Below are 20,414 nucleotides of genomic sequence, written 5' to 3' on the forward strand. Positions count from 1 at the left end.
CTTAAGCATGTACACAGAACCTCTCCTTATCACAAAGAATCCCATCTCCCCTGTGGATCTGTTAGAGACTTGACTGAAATATTTGCACACATGAGAAATCCATGGCAGAGCTGGGCACTGGTGGCTCATTCCTATAATCTTAGCTATTTAGGAGGCTGAGATCTGAGGATTTCATTTTGAAGCAGGAAAGTCCATGAGCCTCTTATTTCCAATTAGTCATCAAAAAGCCAGAAGTAGAGGTATGGTTCAGGTGAGAGCGTATCAGCCTTGAGTGAAAAAGCTAAGGGACAGCGTTCAGGCCCTCAGTTCAAGCCCCAGTTCTGCATGCGCGCGCGCGCGCGTGCACACACAAACACATACACACACACACACACAGTCTATGGGTTGGTCAATCTCTTTCATATTTCTTTGGATCATCTTTCTTTTTGAAAAAAGATAACATCAGCTGGAAACAAACAAACAGAAAAGGAGTAAACGTGATGCATAGTGCATTGGGTGGACCAGCAGAAGGCATTTACTGACCCCACTTTAACCTTCACAGTGGCAGGGTCCAACAAAGTACACTTGAACTTGACTCTGAGCCATGGATTTCTCCTCAGAGAGCCTCATGTTCAAAATCCCTTCTTGACATTAGGTTACTGTATTTTACACAGTGGCTGTACATATCCAGATATTTTATTGAAAACATTAACAAATTCTTCTGACCTTGAAGGAAAACAATCCTGAAAAAAACAATGGCTGAAGTAGAAGACTTTAGTAGAGAAAGAATGAGGAGAGGAATAACAGGCTCTTTGGCACCTCTTTAAAATCCCATTGTAGGGGGCTTGTCACCAATGAATGAGGAGCTGCAAGAAAATATATCTTTTTCAGGATGAATCCTTAAAAAAAAAGTCAAAAGGTAATACTTCGTTCATCTTTCCAAGCATTCACACACAATTTGGTCCACTTCTTCATTTACCAGTCAGTTCTCCTGAAATAAACAACAAAGCTATACCTTTGGTTACAGCGTGCAACTCTTTTGGTGTCAGGGTTGGTGCCTGTCTTTGGCTCCTCAGGTTGACTTCTCATTGTCCTCGCCTATCTTCTGCACCCGGGAATACTTTTTGCAGGATGACTTGAAACAGCCAGGAGGCCAGGACAGTGGCCAGGAGAAGCAGCAGGGAATTGAGCCTTGGACATTTTTCTCAAAAAAATAGAAAATGGGAAACCACCATGCTCGAGACAAGAAATTAGTCTGTGAAGAGACCTTCAAGTTCTGTAAGGAGTAGAGACAAAAAGGGAAATGAGACTTGTGTGATTTAGAATCATCTGTCTGTCTGTCTCTCTGTCTTTGTGGCTGGACTGGGGCCTGAACTTATAAACTCGAGGCCTTGAGATTTCTTTCAGCTTTTCTGCTTAAACCCGGCGCTCTACTACATGAATAACAACTGTACTTCTGGGTCTTTGCTGGTCAGATGGAGACAAGTCACTCAGATCTGTCTTCCTGGGCTGGCTTCAAACTGAGATGCTCAGATCTCAGCCACCTGAGTAGCTAGAATTATAGGTATGAGCCACCAGGTCTGGATGAATCCTATTTTTTTTCCTTATTATACTTTCATTGTACATTAACAAGGAAAGCTGAATTCAGATCTATGGCAGTTGTTGCTTTTCCCTAACTGCATGACTGTAGGCAACAAGTCACCCTTTTTTCTTTGGGGTTCACAGTGTCTTCTGCCTACAGTTCCAGTGAGAACAGGACCTTGGGGACGAAGAGGCAAGTCACTATTCAGGAGGAGTGCTTTTTAGGCTCTGTGGTGGTCAGATGGTGGGGCAAAAATGAGTGAAAGGCCCAGGAAATGGAAACAAGAGGTTTTGTTGTTTGGGAAAAAAAAGTGGAAGGAAATCTTGGAAGGCAAAGTAAATAAGTGAAACATGACAGTGTTGGCTCGGTGGAAGGAGGAAGCATCAGGTAGAAGTGTAAGGAGGCAGAAGAGAACAAGGGACTATAGAATAAGAAATAGGGCTACAGAAAGAAAGCAAGTTCACAGAATGGCCACTGATCGGTGACAGCAAGGAATCGGTGATGGGTGGACATGAAGAGTCTGATGTAGATTCTTCAAAAATGACTTAGTCATCGCAGACAGCACTGTAAAGTCTGTTAGAAGGTAAACCACCTTCAGGGGGCACAGACCAATTGTATGCTTCCAAGGATACATGCCAAGGCTAGAAAAGCACATCGACTTTGGGCCTAGAGGGAAAGTTGGGGAAAACTTCCCAGAAGAGGGCCATTTGAACAAGCTTTTTAAGAATGAATGGGAAAAGAAGTAGAAGGTCATCTGGGAAGTGGAAGTCCAAATAACGAAAGATCAGAAGAGAAAGCAGAGGGCACCAGTCACCCAAGCACATACCTAATTCAATATTGTAAAAGCTATTTCTTTGGCCTTTACAAAATAGCTGCCATCTTTGCATTGAAAATAAATTCTTTGAAGGAAAGGATTGATTTTTGTTCTAAGCAATCCTACAAGACTTCCACAGGGAAGGCTCCTGAATTTACATTTTGTACATGTTATTTCTTTAAAATTTAGTAAAAACAAACAACAAAAAACCCCACTGAGTTCTGCAATTCTACGACATTTCAATCCTCCAACGGCAATTATGTTTATGAAGTTTCTTATTTTGCTTTAAGGAGCAGTAATGGTTATACCAAGTTCCTGTAAATATACCCAATCCTCACCCTTGGGTAGCAACTGCTGGCACCCCAGGAAGCTACCATGAAATCTCCACCTGTCTGAGGAAGACCCCACTGCATGCAAAAGGAAGAAATCACCCAGGGATCTTGGCTGCTCTCACCTTCTCATTGGCCATTGAATGGTACCACCAAAACAGGCGCGTGGTGATATAGTAAGCGACGATCACATCAACAGTATAGTGTTCGTGCGCCACGAGAATGCAGATAACCCCGGCAGCGCTCAGCAGCCAGCAGATCAAGTGGTACCACCAGAAGTGACGAGGCGAATCTGGACAGTGGGAAAATGAGAGTGAATAGGATTCCCAGAGATGAAGCTATTATTTCCCTCGTCATTATGAGATGTGGTGGGGCCATACCACTGCCGTGCTAAGCAAATGTTCTACACCAAGCCATACATACCCCTCCCCTCCAACCCCCAGAGATTAATGATTTCAATTTGTTTTCATGACCTTAGATTATTTGTGGAAGGAGAAAATTGTTCACCCAAAATGAGTTACTCTGAAAGCATGGATTTGATCAGGTAGGAAGGGGGAGGAGGAAGCAATGGTAGCAATTTTTGTATACATTCACCAGTCTGGCCAGGCCCAGTGGTGGCTAGTCTAAAGCCTTGCCCACTGTTAAATAGGAAGGACTGCAGATTCAAAGTCAGCCTGAGCATAAGTCCCTGAGACTCTTATCTCCAATTAAACGCTGCAAAAAGCTAGAAGTAGAGCTGTGGCTCAAGTGGTAGAGTGATAGCTGTAAACCAAATACACATACACCTTCAGAATCTATAACCAATAATCAATTTGAATTGTGTTAATAAAATTTAAAGATATGACAACACCCTGATGTTGGTGCTGAGACAGATTTAAGTCCTCTAGCCAACCACAGTGAGAGTAGTAAGAAGGAACAGGTATGGAATGACCTTAATCTTTAAGACAAGGACAATGAAGTTTCTCATTCTTTGCTAAACCTATCTGAATTAATGAAAGGCTAAGAAAGGAAGAAAACTCAAGGAAAGGGGAGGTAGGGTAGACTCTGTCTATAGATGTCTCTGCTAAAGCTATCATTATCATTTCATGCTGAGTGACAAAGACTTCTGGCATGGAGCATCTTACTAAAGATGATAAACACTCAACAGCTTCTCAAGTGTGAAGGAATATGAGCACCACTTCAAAGGGCTGACTTGGAAATAATAGGCCCAAAGCTCAAAGAACTGTGCAAATGGGATCTGCTAGGCAGATCAGACAAGAACATCCCTACACTGAATAAAGTAATAGTTTGTCAGTGGAATCTACTAGAAAGTATTTGGAAACCAGAGGCAGGAAGAGCACAAGTTCAAGATTAGTAGGAAAAATGTACTGTAAAATGTAAGGATTTCATAAGATGAGAAGCATAAAAATATGGAAAGACATTTCAATTTCTTGCCTTCATGTTTCTTAAAAAGAAAATGATCAGTAAGGCTGATAGGAGGCTGAGATCTGAAGATTACAGTTCAAATCCAGCCTGAGAAAATAAATCCAATTAATCAGCAAAAGTTGAAAGTGGAGGTGTGGGTCAAGTAGCAGAGTGTGCTTGAGTGAAAAAGTTATGCAAGACAGCGAGGCCCTGAATTCAAGCACCAGTGCACACACACACACACACACACACACACACACACACACACACACACACACACACCAATGTCTTATAAAGCAGAGGTGGCTGGAAAATTGGAATAAAGCAGGACAAGGAAACATATTAGAGGGAGAAAACCTTAAATGAATTATTTGCAATAATGCAATGGATGTATCCTTTACATTGGTTGTAGAAGTCATTTACATCTGGCTTTGCAATGGACAGATTCTTTTTTTTTGGCGGGGGGGGGGGGAGAATTCCAAAGTATTTTAATTTTATAGTGGCAAACAAGTAGAAAAATAATGGACCGATTCTTTGTGCAAGAAATTTAATGTTTATGTTCTTTCTAGTTCCATCACTCAGATAGCTTTTCATACCTTAAAAAGTGTGCAACAAGTTAGCACTGGCAGCTTACTCCTGGAATTCTAAACTACTCAGGAGGCTAAGATCTGAAGATCACAGTTCAAAGCCAGCCCAGGCAGGAAAGTCCATGAAACTCTTATCTCCAACAAACTACTCAGAAAAGGCCAGAAGTGGCATGGTGGCTCAAGTGGCTGAGCTCTAGCCTTGAGCATAAATGCTCAGGACAGTGTCCAGGTCCTGAGTTCAAGCCCCAGGACCGCCAAAAAAGAAAAAGGAGTGTTAACCAGAAAGGGAGCTGTTTGAAGGGCATGATAAATGATAGAAACCACAGCCTGATTTTACGACTTCAGTGTTCAAATCACAAGCAAGGAGTTAACATACATACACATGCACATGCAGTATTTTTATCTGTCTCACAGCTATTGATCTTGGTAGAATGAGGGTGTCCAACCATGTCAGGGCCTCGGGACCCCTCCCCCCACAGGGATCAATCCAGAGGTGTGAGCTATTACTTACATTCTTTGATGAACAGATAAGTGAGCGTCAGCACCACCGTGTGGCCGCTGAAGAGGAAGTCTCCACACAGGATGTGCGACCCGGTGATGGACAACCCACCTCCGGAAATCAACCGGAGAATCCGTTGTATTTTTGCCTGAGAGTCTCCATTGAGCTGAATGACACAAGAAGATCCAGAAGAAAAAAAAATCATCAGCCGATTAAACCATATTTCCATTGTACTGCATGACACTCAGAAAGGTCAGCTCGGGACTGGGAATGTGGCTTAGCAGTAGAGTGCTTGCCTAGCATGCATGAGGCCCGGGGTTTGATTCCTCAGTACCATATAAGCAGAAAAAGCCAGATGTGGTATTGTGGCTCAAGTGGTTGTGTGCTAGCCTTGAGCAAAAGCTCAAGGACAGTGTGCAGGCCCTGAACTCATGCCTCAGGACTGGCAAAAAGTAAACACAAGAAAGGTCACCAGGGTGTGATTTTTCTTTTTTTCTCCCCTTGGAACCTCAAAAGTCAAAAAGAATCCAAGAACAGACTCCTCGAACTACCTTATCTTCAGTGTATTGGCTGGTTCCATTGACAGGTTTTAAATTATGCATGGTGTTACTAATAATATGTTTTGGTGGTACTGTGTCCTTAGGCAAAGCTTTTAGAAATATTAATAACCAATGACTTCACCACAGCTATGAGCTAAAAAGCAGATCAAAGCCGACTTTCCTTTTTCGCAAGACCAGGGGGCTTGAAACACTTGGTATTTGTTTCGGCTGCATAGCATATTACTAATATTCTACAGTGTTCCTTGTGTTACGTGGCCAGTCCCAAATGTACAAATAAGCTGCCTTAATGTCTGATCATCTGTAGTTAAATAGTGGAGCTGAGGCTCATCTAAGTTTGAAAATGACATACTAGAGACTGTGCTGAGAGCTTTAGAAATGGTCAGAAAAGCATCCCCCAGAACTACATGTGGCATCCTGCTTTTCGTGCCATGGGTAGGGTGTCAGGAGGGTGCGTCCTGGGTCAAGATATGGAAACCACAATGAGAGTATGGGAAATCATGATGAGTTGAGGTGGCAACTTCAGACAATGATCCCAAAGGGTGAACAAACGCAGCAGACACTACTATGTTGGAATGAACTATACAATTTGTGGGTGGAGATGGGAGGACAAACTGGGAGAGTGAGGTGACACTGTTAAATGCTATCCTCAAGCACAAAGAGGCTCAGGGACTGCGCCCAGGACCTGAGTTCAAGCCCCATGATGGACGGAGGGGGATTGGTGGGGAGGGAGGAAGAATGGTGGGGAAAGATCCTAGGAGTCCTTACTGTAGTTTGAATGATGGTTCCCCCAAAGGCCTGTGTGTTTAAAAATTGGTCTTCAGGGGCTGGGGATATAGCCTAGTGGCAAGAGTGCCTGCCTCGGATACACGAGGCCCTAGGTTCGATTCCCCAGCACCACATATACAGAAAACGGCCAGAAGCGGCCCTGTGGCTCAAGAGGCAGAGTGCTAGCCTTGAGCGGGAAGAAGCCAGGGACAGTGCTCAGGCCCTGAGTCCAAGGCCCAGGACTGGCCAAAAAAAAAAAAAAAAATTGGTCTTCAGATCTGCTGTTTAGAAGTGGTGTCACTTTTAAGTGATCCTGCCGTGGAAAGACAGGATCTACCAGGCAGGAAGGGGTTTGCACCCAGGGACATAAGACTGTTGGCACAATGTCTGACTCAATTCTGGCATCCCTCAGAAAATGTAGTAGTCGGGGCTGGGGATATAGCCTAGTGGCAAGAGTGCCTGCCTCGGATACATGAGGCCCTAGGTTCGATTCCCCAGCACCACATATACAGAAAACGGCCAGAAGCGGCGCTGTGGCTCAAGTGGCAGAGTGCTAGCCTTGAGCGGGAAGAAGCCAGGGACAGTGCTCAGGCCCGGAGTCCAAGGCCCAGGACTGGCCAAAAAAAAAAAAAAAAAAAAACAGAAAATGTAGTAGTCAAACTACATATCACGTGACATGCCTTTGATAGCAAGGGTCAAGTCAAGCCAGTACTTTATCAGATGGGTTATCATACTTTAAGAATTTTTTTTTAATATAATGAGCTTGGTACAAACACTGAAGTCAAATAAACAGGACACTCTGCTCAACCATCATGTTCCCAGTGTAAAAGGACATATGATTCTGCAGTTCAGAACCACTGTGTTTTTTATTTTCCACTCATGGATCTCAACCTTGTACTCACGCATACACAGGGCAGGAACGTGTGAAATAAGCCCCATAGCTCTTCCCTCCTCTGCTCCGCAATGCTGCGTGCAATCAGGAGTCTCTTTAGCTGTGGCTCTGCATGCTGAGATTGTTACTCCAGGCCAACCACAATATGAAAATATTAAGAAAGTGCTCTTCATAAAACAATTTTCAGCTGGGCACTGGTGGCTCCCGCCTGTAATCCTAACTACTCAGGAGGCCGAGATCTGAGGATCACAATTCAAAGCCAATCTGGGCAGAAAAGTCAGTGAAACTCTTATCTCCAATAAACTACTCAGAAAAATTCAGAAGTGGAGCTGTGGATCAAGTGGTAGAGCACTAGCCTTGAGCACAATGAAGCTCATGAACAATGACCAGGTGCTGAATTCAAGCCCAGGACCCACAAAACAGAAATAAAACATAAACAAAAAACAAACAATTTTTAGATGGGTGCTGACTAGCTACTCAGGAAGTTGAGACCTGAAGATTGCAGTTCAAAGCCAGCCCGGGCAGCTAAGTCCATGAAACTCTTATCTCCAATTAAGCATCCCCAATAAAAGCCAGAAGTGGAGACATGGATCAAGGGGTAGGGTGCTAGCCTTATGCAAAAAAGCTCAGGGAGGCTGCTATAACTAACTTATAAATGTAAACTTAATATTTTTTATTTATTTTTGTTTTTGTTTATGCAGTTTTCAGGAATTGAACCCAGGGCCTCATGCATGCTAGGCAAGCACTCTACTCTACTAAGCCACATTCTTAGTCCACTAAATTTAATCATATGTGTGTATGTATGTACATGTGCATGCATGTATGTATAAGAAAAATGTAATTGTAGGGTCCAGTATTATCTGCCTTTGGACCGTACCCTCCTAGATACTGGGGACCATTGTGTAGACATTTCTTGTTTTTCTTTTTCTTTCATCAGCCCTGGGGCTTGGGGCCTGAGTGCTGTCTCTGAGCTTTTGTGCTCAAGGCACTATACTACCTCTTGAATCACAGCTCTACTTCCAGCTTTTTGTGGTAGGATAAGTTTCATGGGCTTTCCTGCCGAGCTTGGCTTTGAAATGCGATCCTCAGATCTCAGCTTCCTGAGTAGCTAAGATTACAGGCATGGAACACCATCACCAGGCCCTGTGTAAAGATTTCTGATCTTCTTTGATGAAAAAAGCATTTGCAGAACCGCAGAAGGACTCTTCTTTCTTTTTAGTGTGTGTGTGTGTGTGTGTGTGTGTGTGTGTGTGTGTGTGTGTGTGTACTGGGATTGGAACTCAGGGCCTTGGCACTGTCCCTTAGCTTTCACACTCAAGGCTGGCATTCTACCACTTGAATCACACCTCTACTTCTGCTTTTTGGTGGTTAATTGGAGATAGGAGTCTCGTGGACTTTCCTGCCCTGGCTGACTTCAACTTGCACTCCTCCTGAATAACTAGGATTACAGATATGAACCACTGGCATTTTGCTTTAGTTTTTTTTTTTTTTTTTTTTTTTTGGCCAGTCCTGGGTCTTGGACTCAGGGCCTGAGCACTGTCTCTGGCTTCTTCCCGCTCAAGGCTAGCACTCTGCCACTTGAGCCACAGCGCCGCTTCTGGCCGTTTTCTGTATATGTGGTGCTGGGGAATCAAACCTAGGTCCTTGTGTATCCGAGGGCAGGCACTCTTGCCACTAGGCTATATCCCCAGCCCCTTCTTCTTAGTTTTTAATGCTTGAGTCACACAGCTGCTAATCATGGGATGGGAGATCTTGCTTAGCAATGTAAAATTAGTGACTGTAAACACCAATGCATTATTTTCTTTATTTTGATTCCATACTCTTGTGGGGGGGGCATGCTATCACTAATTTCCTGCTTTTCAGCCATCAATCTATGCAGTTACTGGACACAACATTGAATGTATAGATACCTAAGGGTAGCATCAGTCAAAACAGCCAAATAATGGGGTGCCGGTGGCTCACACCTATAATTCTAGGGGGATGAGAACTGAGGATTGTAGTTCAAAGCCAGCACGGGCAGAAAAGTCCTTGTAAGACTCTTATCTCCAGTTAACCACCAGAAAACAAGAAGTAGAACTGTGGCTTCAAGTGGTAGTACTCTAGCTAGCCCAGGGACAGTGCCCAGGTGCTGAGTTCAAGCTCTATGACTGACAAAAAGCAAAAAGAAAAAGGAAAAACAACAACAACAATAACAAACCAGCCAAACTAGACAGGGGTTCTAGCGCCCTTAAGAGCTCTTCCCCACACCGCTTCCCACAAAATTGAACTAGGTACAGGAGAGTCCAACATGGCTGCTGCTAGCCAAGAAACCTGACCTCCCCGCAATTAAGAGGAAAGGTCCTTCAGCCATTGTGATAGGAGAACCACCCAGAAGGCTTTCTCAGCCTATTCCAGACAAATATTCTTGTATGTGGCAAAACAATCCAGGAAAATAAAATCATTTCATGTCATCATTTTGTAACAAGTGGGCTTCCATTTATCTAAACACACTTGGAAGAACATAAGATATTTTGACAGCAAACCATTGCCTGGGTTGCTGGTTGGAGCAAATTCTATTAAGCAAAGGACATCAAGTGAGGATGGGGTTAAATTAGGGTGAAGACAAGTGGAAAATGGGGAAAGGCCCAGGTGAAAACCCTGGAGGCGGGGATAGCTGCATCAGACGTCTGTGATTGGATGAGACATCTGTTCACAGAAACACTAAGCTCTGTCATTGGCTCAGCCTGAAGGGCATTTGATAGAGTGGGCAATACAGGAAAGAGATTGTCTAAGAGCCTTGTAACCACAAGACACTTAGCAGTACTCAAAGCCAACAGAAGGACCAAATTTAGAACAGAATTCTGATTCTGGTTCTATAACGCCATATTTCTTCAAGTCACATACAGTCATTTGTGTCTGCCTTACTGAACCAGAATTAGTGCATTGAAAGCACATTTGTAGTTCAGGAAGGGCTCCTGACAGCTGACCTTTAGCAAGTAAGTTTCCAGAATATCCATTAAGAGTGTCTATGGTTTGGTTATCTATGGCATGTTTATTCATTCACATGGCTTCTGAAAGTTGCAACTCTTCCACACAGGACAATCTTTAATCTACCTTCTTTTGTAGTCATAGCAATCCGTCCCTGAAAACCCCATCTGTTGCTAGAATGGCCCTGCCTTCCTTTTTCAGGTCATTTCTCTATTGAACACACTGCATGAGGCCATCCGTAGTGTTTATTATGCTTCTGAACTCCTCCCGTGCCTTAAATTAGTTTCACTAAAAGTCAACCAATGTTTAAACTCAATATGTACACAGTTTTAATGACAGACAACTTTCTGCTTTGAGGGCTTTAGAAAATTACAGCTTCTCCAAACCACACCTATATTTGGTAAGGGAGAGGGCTGGTTGCTTTCAAACACCTCTATTTTTCCTCCACCTCAGGCATCTGTACAGTTTTCAGTAACATAGGGTGTTAGACTCTGCCCCTTTGTCCAGAAAGCCCATCATTTGTAAGCTCCCATTTTGTAAATCAGGGAGGCGTGGGGTCAACGATGATTAGCAGCTCTGACATGAGACCTGTTTCCTCGTGTTTGAGGTGGGGAAACAAATTCTTGCATAGGACAGTTTCAAGAGACATTCTCACATGAGAATCTGCCAAAGGCCCCTCTTGTTTTTCCAACTGTGGAAAAACTATGGGCTTGCTGTCAACTTTCCTCTCTCCAACCCATTCCCGGAACCATTTGCACTTTTCGGTTGATCCAGTATGCACTCCAAGTCGAATGTCTTCCCATTCCTCCTGCGGTCACCCTCAAGGCTCCAGTTCCCACAATGGCCTCAAGATCCTCTGGGACCTGTGGCCAGCACCACCCACCCTCCCTGTTCCCACTCTCCCTCCACCCCAGCACCACTAACCTCCCCTCCTTCCCATCTGTTTGGCCTGGGACTCTTAGCTCTTTTATGTGCTTGCTTGTTAGAGACACTCTTTCCTGATCTTTCTATGAACCAGTTCCTACTGAAATATTCTTCTTTGTCAGTCATATTACCATGGGTCACATGATGTATTAATTTACCTTTTGTTACCCTTCAACAGAATAGAACTCCAGGGTAGGGACTCCTATTAGTTACTTTATTGTCCAGTACCTTGTGTGCAGCTTATAGAATAAATGTGTGAATGTGAAAGCAAATGAGGTTAAAAAGAAGAGCAAACAACAGTAATTCTAAGTTAGTAGAAAACATATTTTATAAATAAAGTTGAACATTTTTTTGTTTGTTTGGGTTCTTTGTTATTGGTGGCGGTGGTGGTACTGGGGCTTGAACTCAGGGCATGCTTTCACTTAGTTTTTTTTTTTTCCTGCTCAAAGCACCCTACAACTTGAGCAACACATCCACTTCTTCCTTTTTGCTGGTTAGCTGGAGAGACGACTCTCATAGACTTTTGTGGCCAGGCTGGCTTCAAATTGAGATCCCGAGACCTCAAGTTCCTTAGTAGCTAGGATTACAAGTGCAAGCCACCAGTACCCAGCATAAGGATGTACATTTCTTAATGTAATTCTCAAACTATATTTCTTGATTTCTTTTAATATCTGTCCTCACCAATCTAAAGAAAAATAGATTAGCATGTTAGGTGTCAATCAAGACCTATAAAAGTACATAGAAGAAGTCATGACCAAGTAGGCGATCCATAACTGTTTTCTCCATTTCCTCTATTGGGAGCTGAGAGGCTTACCTTTGGAGCGCACTGGAAATGCATTCCTGGCACCGGGAGAGTGGTGACATACATGGTAATACAGCGGTACAGGTATAAAGTTCCAATAATAAAAAAGAATCTGCGTCCCACTATGGACCTAAAGAAAGCAGAGGCATGGAGATAATAAGCAAGTTGACCAGTTGTTTCTATTCCTTCAAAGCAATGTTTAATGTGTTAGATAAAGAATCTAGATGACCCCCTCTCCTAAAACACTCTTTGCCAGAGAATTCAATGAAACCTCTGCTTTTTCAGTCAACCCATGGATTAATAAAACCCTCTTGAGAACACATCAAAGATATAAGTGAGCTATGGTCACAGAGGAATAAACTAATGAACCAGGTGATATTACATAATTGGACCCATTGGGAGATGTGACAACCCATTAAATGCATGCTATATAATAAGCAAGGTTTACTTGGGAATCAGCCAAAAGCTATTTTGACAACATATATCTGAACTCTTTTCCTAAATGAAATAGATTTTTCCACAAATTGCATGTTAAATATATCTAAAGTACCCTAATATATTAGGGACATTTTGTAGTAAAGCTGAAAGCAGATTGATTTACTTGTATTTTACTCAATCTTGATTTTGTAAAAAAGAAGGAAGGAAAAAATAGGAGTGCAGGAATTGTTTTTCCTTCAAAGATTTTACTTCTCATATTCACTGCAGCACTATTCTCAATAAGAAAGAAATGAAAACAATGTAAGTATCCATCAACCAATGAATAGATAAAGAAAGTGTGGTACACATGCCTAGTGCAACATTATTTAAATGAGATGCTATCATTTGCAACTTGGATGGATCTAGGGATCTTCAGGTTGAATGCAATAAACCAGGAATATTACCACCAGGACCACATGCTCTTGCAATCCAGAGTTAGAATGGCAATCCCTGAGATTGGGAAGAGCATTGGGGGAGAGAGGAATAGAGAAAGATGGGCCAAGGCATCCTAGGTTACAATTGGGAGCAAGTAGTTCCGGTGTGTTATTGCATGGCATGGCAGTTACAGTAGTTTATGTTCACCTCCAAAAATCTGGAAAAAGGAATTTTGAGTATTTCTACCATAAAGAAATGATGATAATGCTGGTGGCTCATGTCTGTAATCCTAGCTACTCAGGAGGCTGAGACCTGAGCACCAAGGGTCAGAGCCAGTCCAGGATGATAATTTCCGAGAGATTCTGATCCCCAGTGAGCCAGCAAAAAGCCAGAAGTGGAGGAGGTGTAGCTCAAGTGGTAGAGTACCAGCCTTGAGGGAGAAAGTGTGAGACCCTGAATTTTAGCTCATGTGCACACGTGCGCGCGCGTGCGCACACACACACACGCAAAGAAGGACAGGAGTGTAGTAAAGTGTAAAATGACTGTCTATCAAGCATGAGGCCCTGACTCAAGCCTAGCACACACAAAAAGAACAGAAAGAAAACTGAGTTTGGGGAGACAGCTGTGTTTCATTATATTTGAATATTACACAATATATACCTGCTCCAAACCATCACATCATACCCCATTCATGTGGCCAATTTTTTAAGTCTTAAGTAAAAATAAATTAAAAAATAAAGAACAGGACAAGAAATAATAAGAGGTAAGAAAGAAGGGTGGGGAAAGATAACACAAACACCCCCGCCCCCTGAAGTCCCTTTTCACTGTCAAGTGTAGATGATGAAGGCTATGGTGACTGATGCTAGGCCTCGAGCTTCTCTTCCCCAGTCCCAGCCCAAGGCCGTGGTTCCCGATGGGTGATTTTTGAGCACACTGTGCCCCAGAGGCAGAGCTCTGCCCCTGGCATGATGGCCCCATGGGTTCTGAGTGTCCTCACTCTTTTTTTTTTTTTTGGCCAGTCCTGGGCTTTGGACTCAGGGCCTGAGCACTGTCCCTGGCTTCTTCCCGCTCAAGGCTAGCACTCTGCCACTTGAGCCACAGCGCCGCTTCTGGCCGTTTTCTGTATATGTGGTGCTGGGGAATCGAACCCAGGGCCTCATGTATATGAAGCAGGCACTCTTGCCACTAGGCCATATCCCCAGCCCTGTCCTCACTCTTAATCGTGGTGATAATGCCATTTTTATTCTTAGATTTGTAATTGGGGGCTCTGGGAATAGAAGAAAATGGAGATGCATTACAGTCCTTAGGACTGTAAGTTGTAACTTCTCTACAGCATAAAGTATATTACTCTAGGTCTACTATCCTCAGCATATCAGGGAATATTTTAAGTCTTCTCCAAGACTGTGGGTCTGATATGAATCAAGATCTCATTCAGCCAACGGTTAGGATTTCTAACTTAAAGAATTATGTACAAATATATATATGTATATATTTGTATATATATGTATATACATTTAAAGACTATTCCAGGGTAATATATATATACACACATACATTCTGGGGTAAAACACCATAGAAAAGAATATCACCTAGACTAGATGAAAGTATTTATTCTAAGACTTGCCAGCTCAATTCTGCCTCTGTAGTCGCCAAAAGGACAGGCCACCAAACTGTGAGTCTGTTCCCCTGGTTAAGCAAGCACTGATTCATCCTTTGATTCAAGCCCAGGCCCTACAGAACCACTGCTCTGAATCATACTCTCAGCTATGGTCAAGGTCAAGTAATAAGCAGAAATTATTATGAGTCAATTCCAGCATTGAGTTCAATGAGCCTCAGAACAGCAAATTAATAGGTGAGATATAAAGTCTTTGAGAAGGGGACTTTTTTCTTTTTTGGTTTGCCAGCATGGGGGCTTTAACTCAGGGCTTCGATGCTATCCTTTAGCTTTTTCACTCATGCTGGTGCTCTACCACTTGGGCAATACCCTTAATTGCAGCTTTTTGCTAGTTAATTGGAAATAGCAGTCTCTCAGATTTGTATGCCTGGGCTGGCTTCGAACCACAATCATCAGATTTCAGCCTCTGGAACAGTTAAGATTATAGACATGGGCCACTGGTACCAGGCTGAGAGGTGCTTTTGAAGTGAGAGAGAGAGAGAGAGAGAGAGAGTACAAATAGAATTTCTCATTTGGCTAGATATTCAACTAGGTTATGAGAATTATTCCACCAGTTAGTAAATGATAACATCCAAATCGACTTCAAAAAGTAAAAAGGCAAACCCATGTCATCTATGACTGAGACAGCAGATATCATGCAATGTGTGGTCCAGGCTGGTGACTTGAGTTCTGCTTGGGTGAAATGGCAGTCATTCCATCTAAGGAGTGATTCCAATAAAACACGGATATAAGCTCTACCGCAGGAGGCCATGCAGCTACTTCCCAGACCTTGGAAAATTTATCTTTCCACATACACAGTAATAAAATTCAGCTGCAAATTAAAGGAAAAAGAGAACATCCAGGGCCCAAGGAGGCCCTGTTATATTCCGTGTCAATTCTAAACACACAAAAAGAAAAACACTAGCATTCAACAAATACATTCTTTAGTTTGTTGGTTTTGACAGTACTGGGGATTGAACCCAGGGCCCTGTGCTTGATAGGTAGGTGCACTTGCCATATCCCATAGCAGGTGCACTTGCCATATCCCAGCTCTTATTCTTTGCTTTTAGCATCAAGGACGCCATAATGAACACTTGGAGAAGCAAATAAAGGACAGTTAGTAAATAAAAGACAGTTGGTAGCTTTGTCTTTTATTTACACACACCCAGGAAACATTTAGAGACTTATATTAATGAAAATGTTTAGGAATTATTTACATTCATAGATTACGTGTTAAAACCTACAGAGTTACATTTGGGAAAGTCTTTGGCAAAGACAGGTTGAATTCGTCTAATCACATAGTAACACCCAACTGGAAAAACCTACAGCACAAATTCTTTGTTCTAAAAATGATCTTGGAAATTGGAGACATGGCTCAAGTGGTAGAGTACCAGCCATGAGCAAAAAAAGCTGAGCATGAGTGAGAGGCTTTGACTTCAAGACCTAGTACCAGCAGAAAAATATAAATAAATAGATGAATAACTTGAGGCATGAGCACTGAAATCTTATTTGACATTGAATTTTCAAGATGTATCAACTAAGCTAGCATAGGTTGAATTATTTCTTAAAGCCCCTGACTATGGGTAGAATTTTGACCAAATACAGATTTTGTGATTTTATTACTAAAATCCTAGTTGAAATCAAAGAGGTTTCATGGACTGGAAGTCTGAATTCACATAGAGAAGCATGTGCCCACTTTTAAAATATTGGAGAAAAAGAACAAACCTGGCTTGTGCCCTCCTGACTCCCTCCTATCCCAACCAGGGGAAGGAGGATGGAGTGGCTGAATCCAGTGAACCACCAGGCCCTGCATGGTGACCAGAGGAAAAGAGGGCAAGCTCTACTTTAGAAATCTAAAACCCAAACCACAGTGCACCAGTTCTAAATTCAGTTTCTTCAACCGATACTTGTGACGAGACGCCTAGTCACAGAGCCTCAATTTCTGAAGCGATTAAAACCTGATAACTTCTGAAGACAGACACACTGCAATGCAGGCTATTGAGGAACTGACTTCCTTAGTCATCTCATCGTGAGTAGGGAGAAAGAAATGTCCCAGCCTCCTTTCCCTAACCTGGCAAGAACCCCAAACATCACAAGCATGCTACTCCAAGCCTCTTGATTTTTTTCCCCCATAAAATACCATAGTACCACATTGTTGGAAAAAGGCACTGCCCCTTAAATTCATGAAGTCTGAGTCACCCACTAGGCTTGTCACAAACTTGTCATTCCTATACTTAGCTTCAAACCCATTCCATGCACAGTCCTGGAAAGAAAGTGACTGAATTTATTTAGTGTGGAAGATCTACTGGTCCTTTTATCTGTTATCTAGTAAGACTAAAATTATTAAAAGTGGAAATAAGTAATTTCAATTACAATGACAGCAGCTCTCTTAAAAATAAACTAAGAACCACGTGGAAGCTGGTGGCGTATGCCTAAAATCCTAGCTACTCAGAAGGCTGAGATCCAATAGGACTTCAAAGCCAGCCCAGGCAGGTAAATCTGTGAGACTCATCTCCAATTAAGCATCAAGAAGCCAGAAAAGGAGCAGTGCCTCAAGTGGTAGAGCACTGCCTTGAGCAAAAGAGTTCAGGGACACTGCTCAGGCCCTGAGTTCTAGCCCCAGGACCAGCACAAACAAACAACAAACAGATAAACAAGAGTCAACCTCCCCCCCCCCAAATAAAAACATATCAGACATACTTACTTGTACCTCAGGAATAGCCACTGGGTGACCCACAAGCCAACTAATATAATCCCATTTATTTCTGATACAGAAAATGCCCATTTCACCCGATCAATGTAATCAAAAAATTTGTCTGGAAGTGGAGGGCTGAGCTCCTTGGGAGGGACCCTCTCATGCACAACTGTGATCATAACCGTTGTCAGGACGAGGTTGAAGAGTGCGTACACAAAGGCAATGCCTGTTTTCCACCATTCAAGGGGAAACTTGTTCCTCGAGTCCGCGGGCATAGCAATTTGGATATAGTCCGGGTACTTTTTGGTGCCCTTTCGCAGCCCATTGGATAAGGTTTTAGGTTTATTGTTCCCATTTTTATTTTCTTCTTCTACAGGCTCTGCAGGTCTTGTGTAAGTTGTTGAAGGATCATTGGTCTGATTTTCTAAATGTTCTTCCAGTTTTGCTGTTTCTATGACATCCATGGCCTCTCAAGTCTTCAGATCAAAAAGGAGATGGTCAACGTTCTCGTTCTTTGTGGAAAGCTAACTTTCTTGAATCCTTCTATTTCCAAGATGAACATGGACTCTTAGAATCGTTGTTTCCTAAAACCAAATGCAGAAGGCAGCCGTCAGATGTGATCTTCTCATGTGGTGATCGGCCTTCGTGAAGGGATTTTCCTTCTTCACGGAAGATGCTGCCACCCTACCTAAAAACAAAATAAAACTACATTCAGAAACTCTGCTGGACCAGTTATCAGCCATCCAAACGAAAAACATTCTCAAAATAAGGAATAAAATGCCAGAGCCATTTTGCTTTACGAAGACATTGCCAGAACATAGTTAATTAATGCTGCCCAGATTGACTTTCATTTGAAAAAATAGTGAACTGTTTAATCTTGGAATTCTGTTCCTTTTTTGAGCTGACGCTGGAATTAAATAGGAACATTCTACCCATCAGTGTCCTTTAAACTTCTTTACAAAGAAATCAGGCCCCCACATGGCAAACCCTTCCTGGCGGTGCTATTACTTGTTGCTAACTATGAAGTCATAATAAGCTAGAACCTGCTCAGAGATAACATCACTCCTTCCTGAGCCTGGATCTTTTCTATGAAATTTAAAGAAAGAATTGAAATCCCAGGTGAGCTGTCTATATATACAGTGAATAATTATGACTCACTGAACTTGTCACAATATCTACTTTCTAATTTTTCATTCATATATATATATATATTTTAGACTTTGTGTTAACTACTTTTAAGAACGGATTCCAGAACAACACAGTCAAGACACTTCAAGCAGCACTGCCTCAGTTTATCTGTTGGTATTCAGAGAAGCACACTGCCCGAAACCTTCAAAATGCAAGACAAAATATACCCAAAGCTTTAGCTATGCTTCATTTAGGAAACAAGTTAAATTTGTTGAAAGATCTAATAATGTATACAAATGGCATGGGAAAATTAGTGGCTAACAATATTTTGATATAAGCATCACAGCTTCTATCAAACAAACAAGATGGTGGGATAGGAGTACTTACCCACAATGGCGCTAGGGGAAAGGGACCTCTGGCTTCAGTTCCTTTGACTCCATAGGGCAAAGACTTCTTTACCACCCAGAGCTCCGCTACAGACTTTTATACCAGCACAAAACACAGCCCAGCTGTTCCCAATTTAGGAAAGCACTATTTTAGTCATGCTACCAACCCAGCCACCTGAAGAAGCTTTCAAACCACATAATTAGTCCCCACCCTGGGTATACTGTACAACTTTAGCATGTTCCTTCAAGTTTAAAAATCCTCCCTTTCAGGGTAGTTTCAGGAAAAGAATAATGAGAAAAAGTTCAATGCAGCAACACCTAAGCCTGTATTTAATGAAAGAAAAAGTTAAAATGGCAGTGTTAAGCCTGGCTCTGTGGCTCAGCTACAGTCTACCAAAAAGACAGAACCACAGTCACAAGACAGTTGGCTGAATGGGAAGGCAAGGCCAGAAATGAGCTGCTCTCTTATTCATTCATTGTGTGTGTGTGTGTGTGTGTGTTTGTGTGTGTGTGTGTGTGTGTGTGTGTGTGTGTGTGTGTGTGTCAGTACTGAGGCTTGATCTCAAGGCCTGGGCACTGTGTCTCCACTTTTTCTGCTCAAAGCTGGTGCTCTACCACTTGAGCCACAACTCCACATCTGGCTTTTTGCACAGACTTTGCTGCCTTGGCTGACTTTAAACCACAACCCTGAGATCTCAGTCTCCTGAGTAGCTAGGATTAATTACAAGTGTGAACCGCTGGCACCTGACTCGCACTACATACAAATGGTCACCTTCAAGAGGTAGCCTGCTGTCCAGGTTGGCTTGAAAGAGAAAAAAAAAAAGATGAGAGGCCAAGAGAGGTTACTTTGAATACTGTGTATTCCTCTCGTGCCCTGGGGAATCTGTCAGTCACTGATATACTGGAGTAGGATGAGAAATCCCACGACTCCCCTCAGTGTCCTAGGACAGTAGTGAGGAGATTACTATATGTAATGAAGAGCTGCCTCATATTAAGCTAATGGGCTACTCAGGGCAGTACCAGGCCCTAACTCAGCCACCGTCTGTCTCTTCCTATCAGCTCTAGCCTAGCCCATTTATCTTGCCAAACTGACATCCCTATTTGCCTTCAACTTCCACACTCCAGATGTGGGCCTGGCCTGCTGTTTCTATGGGAAAGAGGCTTGTGATTCTGAAGCTCTGTTTACCCACTGGACAGCTGTGGAACAAAAGAAAATCTAATTAGTTACATTGTTTTTTTCAATAAGCGGAAGCAGTCAGCTTTCTACCTCAGGAGACTTCCATGAGGATGACTGAAATAATTAATCATACAGAGGTTTGTGCTCCTGGGAGGTAAGCACTCCAAGTACCATGTCTGTCCATTACCATTAGTGGAAAATTAAGATTGTGTGTGTGTGTGTGTGTGTGTGTTTGCCAGTACTGGGCCTTGAACTCAGGGCCTAGATGCTGTCCCATAGTAGGTTTTTTTTGCTCACGATTGGTGTTCTACCACATGAGCCACACTTCTACTGTTGGCTTCTTCTGAAGGTTATCTGAAGAGCCTCACAGACTTTCCTGTCTAGGCTGGCTTTGAACCGTGATCTTCAGATCTTAGTC

At 42.7% G+C, this 20,414-nt stretch overlaps 1 protein-coding gene across 5 annotated transcripts in view; it reads right to left on the reverse strand.

Annotated features, from left to right (window-relative positions):
- Positions 1-369: 369 nt before the first annotated feature.
- Positions 370-20,414, reverse strand: part of Sgms2 (sphingomyelin synthase 2) — a 69,004-nt gene continuing 48,959 nt past the window's right edge. For 4 of the 5 annotated variants that reach the window (XM_048333451.1, XM_048333449.1, XM_048333450.1 and 1 more), the window contains 5 exons: positions 17,315-17,993; positions 12,117-12,234; positions 5,207-5,360; positions 2,830-2,996; positions 370-1,255 (listed from right to left, as the gene is read on the reverse strand). In XM_048333451.1, coding sequence (XP_048189408.1) covers positions 1,052-1,255; positions 2,830-2,996; positions 5,207-5,360; positions 12,117-12,234; positions 17,315-17,769 — 1,098 coding nt within the window. In that variant the 5' untranslated portion in view covers positions 17,770-17,993 and the 3' untranslated portion in view covers positions 370-1,051. The remainder of the gene's footprint in view (positions 1,256-2,829; positions 2,997-5,206; positions 5,361-12,116; positions 12,235-17,314; positions 17,994-20,414) is intronic. The other variant, XM_048333453.1, reaches the window with a different exon arrangement.

The sequence above is a fragment of the Perognathus longimembris genome, chromosome 24 (assembly GCF_023159225.1).
Source record: "Perognathus longimembris pacificus isolate PPM17 chromosome 24, ASM2315922v1, whole genome shotgun sequence".
Lineage (NCBI taxonomy): Eukaryota > Metazoa > Chordata > Mammalia > Rodentia > Heteromyidae > Perognathus > Perognathus longimembris.